General features: G+C 31.4%; 1 protein-coding gene across 1 annotated transcript in view; it reads right to left on the bottom strand.

Annotated features, from left to right (window-relative positions):
• The window catches only part of LOC137622997 (cuticle protein 7-like), a 1,568-nt gene extending 73 nt beyond the window's left edge, over positions 1-1,495 (bottom strand). The window contains exons 1-3 of the mRNA XM_068353613.1: positions 1,451-1,495; positions 763-843; positions 1-388 (exon numbers count right to left, since the gene is read on the bottom strand). The exon at positions 1-388 is cut by the window's left edge and continues 73 nt beyond it. Coding sequence (XP_068209714.1) covers positions 11-388; positions 763-843; positions 1,451-1,462 — 471 coding nt within the window. The 5' untranslated portion in view covers positions 1,463-1,495 and the 3' untranslated portion in view covers positions 1-10. The remainder of the gene's footprint in view (positions 389-762; positions 844-1,450) is intronic.
• Positions 1,496-7,555: the final 6,060 nt, after the last annotated feature.

Here is a 7,555-nt window from a genome sequence, read left to right on the forward strand (position 1 = left end):
AATGAAGTTTTTATCCGTATACTGGGCGACCATTTTCACTAGACTCCTCTGAATCGGGAGCTGAATAAGTAGGCCTTGGAGCTGAATAAGAAGGTCTTGGGGCTGAATAAGATGGTCTTGGGGCTGAGTATTCCCTAGATTCAACTGAGTCTGGGTAACGAGCCTCTCCCTGGTACTTCACGTCAGCCACATAGCCTGAGTCTCCATCCACGTAGTAGGTCACAGTCTGCAGACGACCATCGGGCAGCTGAACGTAGTACGACCCTTGAGTGTGGTCGCCGTCACGGGATTCCTGGTGTCCGAAGTCGTTGCCTGAATATTCATCCTTGACAGCCCAGTTGAAGTCATACTTGGCTTCGGTAGACTCGTCCGAATATTCACGAGTTATCTAAAGAAGAAAAAAAAATGTTTAATTTCAAGTTATCAAGGATTGTCGAATTTAGAATCAATTATACATTTCCGTTAAAGGAAATTCCTTATAGATAAATAAGGAGTGGTTTTTACTCGATAATATTACTTATATATTCAACCTGCGTCCCATGAACTATTTTCACCAATATTTATTTAACCATAATATAAAATTTATACTAAACCGGTTCAGTTACAATAACAGACAGAAACAATTTCATAAAATCAATCAAACAGATAATTATCCTCCTCAAAAAGTTATTTACTCTTCACCTGACAAACAGTATTTTCAAAAATACATCATATTCTAAAATATCATATTCAATCAGGTTATATAGTTTATTTCCAACTCACTTGAGGTGGACTGTAGGAGTATGAAGCAGGGCGTTTATCAGCATAAGCAGCAATGGCCATGAGGCCCAAGACGAAAAAGACCTGCAAAGAAAATTAAGTTCAAGACAAATAATCAAATAAGTTTTTTCATACCTTGGCCTTCTATAAATATTGTCTTTTGTTTCGTTATTGTTGAATGAAACTTTATTCCACACACACATATCAGCATACTTCGTTGAATAGACAGAGTATCACTAAAATTGTGGGCAGAAGGTTCGTTTATAAATGTGTCAGATAGAAATGGTGATCGAAAAATTTTACAGATCACTTGGAATGGGTTTTAGGTTAAGGAATAAAAAACATGAGAGAGAGAGAGAGAGAGAGAGAGAGAGAGAGAGAGAGAGAGAGAGAGAGAGAGAGAGAGAGAGAGAGAGAGAGAGCTTTATCTCTTGTTTTAAATTAAAATATACTCTAATATATATACATACATATACTATAATATAAATAAATATATATATACATATATACATATATATACATGTGTGTGTAAGTGTTTAGGTGTGTTGGTGTGTTGGTGTGTTGGTGAGGGTGTTTACGCACTAGCGTGGGCATGTATCAAATAATTTTTAAGATATATACAGCATTAGAAAACAAAAATCTAAAATAATTTGTGTTAGGCGTTTCCCAAGGCGGCCAGTTTACACCTCACCTTTCCTTCCATGGTACAGGATCTTAGTTTGTGTTCGTAAGATTCGTTTGTGTCCATCCCAAGGCAAGCCTTCCCTATATATATTGCTGGAAGTCCATGCGACGTGTGACGTCACGGAACAAGTTTTTGCAGTAGTTCCACGCTGGTGAGAGGGTAAAAAGACGGAAGCAGAGTAACTGACTGGTCCATTTTATCTTTGACTTTTCCGTTCACTTCTTGATAAGACAAAAGAGTTGAAGGTTATAATTTGTAAATTTCATGAAGGATAATTAAAATCTTTTATTTTGCCAAGAAATCTCGTGTTTCGTATTAATTAGTATTTTTTTTTCTATGATATTGCATAAAGATAAGCTATAACATTTAATTTGTCAACAAGTCTTATGTTGTGTGATATTCATTAACAATTTTAGTGGCATTCTAAAACCTAAAATGCATCACTTAAATTTATATCTAACACAAATCTTTTCTCATGTGACTTTCGAATTGATACTCGATGTAAGATTAAACCCATTTGAATTCGTCACTGATATCTCTATTCGTCCGTGGATTTTAGGCTGCATGATTTTATTTGGTATTTCTAGAGTTGAAAACAGTCAAACTAAAAGCCTATCTTCATTTATCATAGAATATTGGCCTTGGTAAATTTCTGATTTTTTTTATATAAAATATAGATAAAATGTACTTTAACCTTTTCAATGAGGCGTTGGTCATTGGTATTCTGTTTGGTAATTTCTGTTTTCGTTTTAATATTTTTCTACGTGATATTTACATTAAGTCAAAACAAGCAGAATTCAACACAAATATTTCCATTTCAAAGAAATCCTTCCCAAGTGACTTTCAGATATTTAGACTCTGTAGAGTTGAAAAAATTAGTAAAATATCGATTCATTTATGTGTAAAAAAAAAATATAGAAATCTCTTTCAGCATAATTTTTTCTGTATAGCCAGAAACGATTAAATATGGAATCAGTACTTATATTTAATAAGGACTCTTGACCTATTTGGTTTTCATGTTACACTAACAAAACACTAATATTTTTCATTAGTCAAGGATTCTTCTGCCATCTTTATTTTTATAAGGTTTTGCCTTTGGGTCAAAATCTCTAAAAATCTACAAAAATTTTCATATGCCTATGAATATGTCTTCCAACACATATTTAGATTGAAACTCGCTGCATACATGAAATCTCTGAAATTCAGCATTGATATCTACCTTTTTATTTCATCTAACTATCTAGTTCAGATCAGTATTTATTGTATAGTTGATGTCACATAAATCAGGAACAAATATTTCTTAGCCACTATCTTTTTCAGATTGGTTTTTACTGTAGAATTGATGTCACTTATAGCAATAAGAATATTTTTGTTCCACTATCTTCTTCAGATTGGTGTTTGCTATAGAGTTGATATTACAGAAATTAGGATCACTTTTCTTGTCCCACTATCTTTATTAGATCGGTATTTACTGTAGAGCTCATGATACATAAATCAGGAACAAATATTTTTGGTTCACCATCTTCTTGAGATCGGTATTTACAGTAGAGTTGATGTCACATAAATCAAGGACAAATATTTTTTTTTTCACTATCTTTTACAGATCGGTATTTACTGTAGAGTTGATGTCACATAAACTAAGAATAAATTTTGATTCCACTATCTTCAACACATCGGTATTTACTGTAGAGTTTATGTCACAAATCATGAACAAATATTTTGTTTCACTATCTTCGTGAGATTGGTATTTATTTTAGATTTAATGTCATAAAAATCATGAACAAATGTTTGCATTTTTCCTGGATTTGTTCCCATATTATTTACAAGTTGGTACTGGCTACTTAGGTAAAATTGATATCATTTTATAACTAGGCAAATTATCATGTGTAAAGTGGTCTTCAGACTGGTACTCGCTGTAAGGTTTCAATAATTAAATTTTGCACTAAAGTAATTATTTATCAAGGTATCATAACAACCACAGTAGTTTTCATACAGGTACAGTACTTGTTGTTATGTAAATGTCCCCATACCTGATTTTTATTCATTTACTATTCTGTCCGGATATTTTCATTTTGCCAATTTTCAGAATAATACTTTTTGTTCAGCAAGTATTATAAAATTTAATAATTTCTTTTAGAGTGTAAGGGGTATTAGAAAACCTAAGTGCAATGTAGAAATCAACTCAACTGGACAGTAATATGATCATTTGGCAAAAATGTCCAAGCAATATTCAGATTGGTACTTTCTTAAGATTTGAAATTATGGAAATTCAAAATGAAATTTTCCTTTAGCAAAAAGACTTTGTGCACGGAGTTATCAGATTGGTATTTACTATGGCGTTGAAATCACTACATGTTCTGTAATGATTTTTCGATATTTTTCCTCATTGTTAAGCTGAAATCTCTAAATTCAAGTATATGTTTATGAAGAATCTTCATCAAAATCATTTCCATATTTACACTTACTGTTGAACAATTAAACTTTAATTCTAAAATCTATATTTACCAAAAAGTCTTATGTAAGTCAAACAAAAACTACAATCGCACTTTGTTTTGTCATGGAATTATTTTTTTAGGTGGCATTCAGACCGGTACTTACTATGCATATCAAACTCGTGAAGTTTGCAAAAGAACAATAACTTTTTAAAGGACTTTTAGTTTTGTATGAAAAATTACAGATCTCTTAAATTCTTATGTATTGCTTTTCTTTGATCAGGCAATTACTTCATTAGTGCTTAGCTTGGAATCAAAATATCAAGGGATATTATACAAAGTGATTCATGAAATGTTGCAGAGCTTAAAAAAATTCAATATTAATACTTCAATAGGAAGGAAATATTTTGCTAGATTGCTTTCAAACAGGTACCTCATGTTCTGATGAAGCCACTAAAATTCAATACTGATAATTTCATATGTCCGTGAACCTTATGATAGTTAGTTTTAAAAGGACTATTTGCTGTTGGTGTGAGCCCAATAAAGTTCAGTCTTAATAGCTTCCTGTTTAGTATAGTGGTAACATGTTCGCCTAGCATTCACATTGCAGCAGATCGATCCCAGCCCCGGACGGTAACTTTAAGTAGTTTACTGGGGAGGTGACTGCTGCAGTTGGGCACCACAGTTGGGGGTTAAGTTGCCCGGCTGACATTCTAGTGATTATATTATGATGAAACTGGAACTGAAACCAAACACCTTCACCTTTAATATTTTCATTTGTCAGGTAATCCCTCGCTGGGTTGTTTTCTGTTTGTACTTTCAGTTTCAATTGGAATCATTATAATTCAACGAAAGTATTTCATTGACAGTTATATAATTTTTAGATAAAATTTGTGACGTTAGCAATATATTTTGAAGTTGAGAAATTTATACCTCTTTACCATTATCTTTTATTCCTTTAAGTAAATTAACAAAACTATTGCAGGCCTTTTTCAATTCACCATATGCATATGAAAATTCTACCTGTTGTGTTTTTCTAAGGAATCTTGCAATATATTATATTCAAAACAACCTTTTCGTGAAAGTGGAATCCAAGAAGTTGGAAAATTTTTACTTAGAGACTATCTGTTTTTCTATCGTCTATTTATTTTCTATTGCATTGCATGTCTATTGTCATTCCTTTGCGTATCTTAGACTCGAACATAACCAGGTCTGAGAAGTTGATAAAAACATACAGTTATCTTATTTCTAAAATTCCAAAGCTGCTTTACGTATCTGTACTGGTTTAGTATTCTTCAGAACATTATGTAGATTCCTTTATAATTTCTATCTTTCTGGTTATGCACAAGAGTATTCATCTGAGTAGTTCATTATTGTAACAAATACCTTTATAAGACATAGATCAATAGAGATATGACCATTAGCTTTCCCTCTCATGTAAATTTATACCATATATATATATTCATATATATATATATATATATATATATATATATATATATATACATATAAATATATATATATATATATAATATATATATATATATATATATATATATGTATATATATATAATATATATATATATATATATATATATATATATATATATTTATATGTATATATATACATATATATAGATAGATAGATAGATAGATAGATAGATAGATAGATAGATAGATACATAGATAGATAGATAGATAGATAGGTATATAATGTAACTCTGCCAAGGCTGCATCAGACAACTTCGTCTCGAAGTTCATCAAGTTCGACATGCAAAACAAAGCGATTCAAGTTCGTCCTAGTTACTTAGTGATCATCCAAAGCCACGAAGCGCAAGTTAACGACCACGAAACGCAGATATTCTGTACAGATCACGCAGAAGATTAACTGAAATGTAACGCCAAATCTGAATGTAATTAAATTACGGCATTCGTGTGCTGTAGTTCAGCGGTAATTAGGTACAAACCACGGCCCGACTTCACATGCTCCACCACAAAAGATACTCTAGTCACAACTCCCCACCCATCCCGATCTATCTTTTTTTCTTTCTTTTTTTCTTTTTTATTTTTTTGGAAGAGGTGGGATTGTGGTTTAACAATAGAAACTAAGGTTGGTACTGGGGTTTGGAATTTTGTCAGGATTCACAAGTCTTTCTTTCCTTTTACTTTTTGTGACCCGATTTTCTTCGTTTTACCATTGTTTTGGTGTTAGTGTTTGAGGTCAAGGTTTCATTTACAAAGAAGTGACCAAGGGATTGTTTTATGACGGGGAGTCCTCGTGAAACTCTGATTGTGTCATACATAAAATATTATTTACGTTTTCTGGCGTGCCCGTGTTTTGAGTGCAAGTATGGCTTTGTATGTGAATAATATTACTAGTTTCTATATATCACATTCCCTTCTATTTTCAAAACTACGAATCAAAATTGATAAATTCACTTCCCTCGTAATAAAGAGAAACAAAGTGGGAAAAAAGTATCATTCTTTAAAGGAATAAGAATGAAATTCATATTATCTTCACCAACAAATTAAAGAACTCTAATCAAAGATATAAAAACTTTAAAAAAGAAATACTCCTTCAAACGCCATTGCAATATTAATTTAATATTTCAGTAAAAAAGAATGAAACTTAATCAATATTCTTCGATAAAAGAGGATTTTATCGAAGGTACAAATAACATAACTCATATCCAATTTAACAAAGGTGTTAGAATTGAGAAAGAAAATAAGGTATGCCGGAAATTATCTCTCATTGTTCCTATAACTAGATCTGGCACGATTTTCGCTGGTCACATCCAGTGACAGTGTCTATAGAATATTACTTGGTTGCTAGGTCACGTACCGAGTATAGAATTTGATGGTTTAAAAAGATCTCTCTCTCTCTCTCTCTCTCTCTCTCTCTCTCTCTCTCTCTCCCTCTCTCTCTCTCTCTCTCTCTCTCTCTCTCTCTCTCTCTATTATATGATGATAGCCATTAAGAATTTTTTTATTCAAAACATTAAGCACACATACACGATAAAGTTAAAGGGGTGGATTTGATGTTCTAGAACGCTATCCATTATCTTAATAAAAGCTTCTAATTACGTCAAATGAAATATCGTTCAAGTCAGTAGTTAAAATTATAATAAAGAATTAATACATACATACACACAAATATATATATATATATATATATATAATATATATACATATATAATATATATATATATATATATATATATATTATATATATTTATATATATATAATATATATTATATATATATATATATATATATATAGGTAAGAGAGAGAGAGAGAGAGAAGAGAGGAGAGAGGAGAGAGAGGAGAGAGAGAGAGAGAGTGAGAGAGAGAGAGAGAGCGATGCTGGGTTTCGCAATCACTGCCTGAGATATTTTTGTGTATTTGTGAAAAATTATAATGAAAAGTATAGATATCGGATTGTTTATTTGAGTATCGTTTTTTTAAAGTAAGCAAATAGTTTTTTTTAAATCTTAAAGCAAAAATTTTCAAGACAAAAGAAATTCATTTTGAGAAACTTTCAATGACAATAAAATACATATCATATGGGCTTAGAATAGTCCTAAAGACTAGTAATATGTATACGAGATTCTTAGTACAGAGACTATTCCAAACTGCGGCTTTATTGAGATCTAATTTGAGTGAATTTACAATAGGTTA

This window comes from Palaemon carinicauda, chromosome 30 (assembly GCF_036898095.1).
Source record: "Palaemon carinicauda isolate YSFRI2023 chromosome 30, ASM3689809v2, whole genome shotgun sequence".
In the NCBI taxonomy this organism is placed as follows: domain Eukaryota; kingdom Metazoa; phylum Arthropoda; class Malacostraca; order Decapoda; family Palaemonidae; genus Palaemon; species Palaemon carinicauda.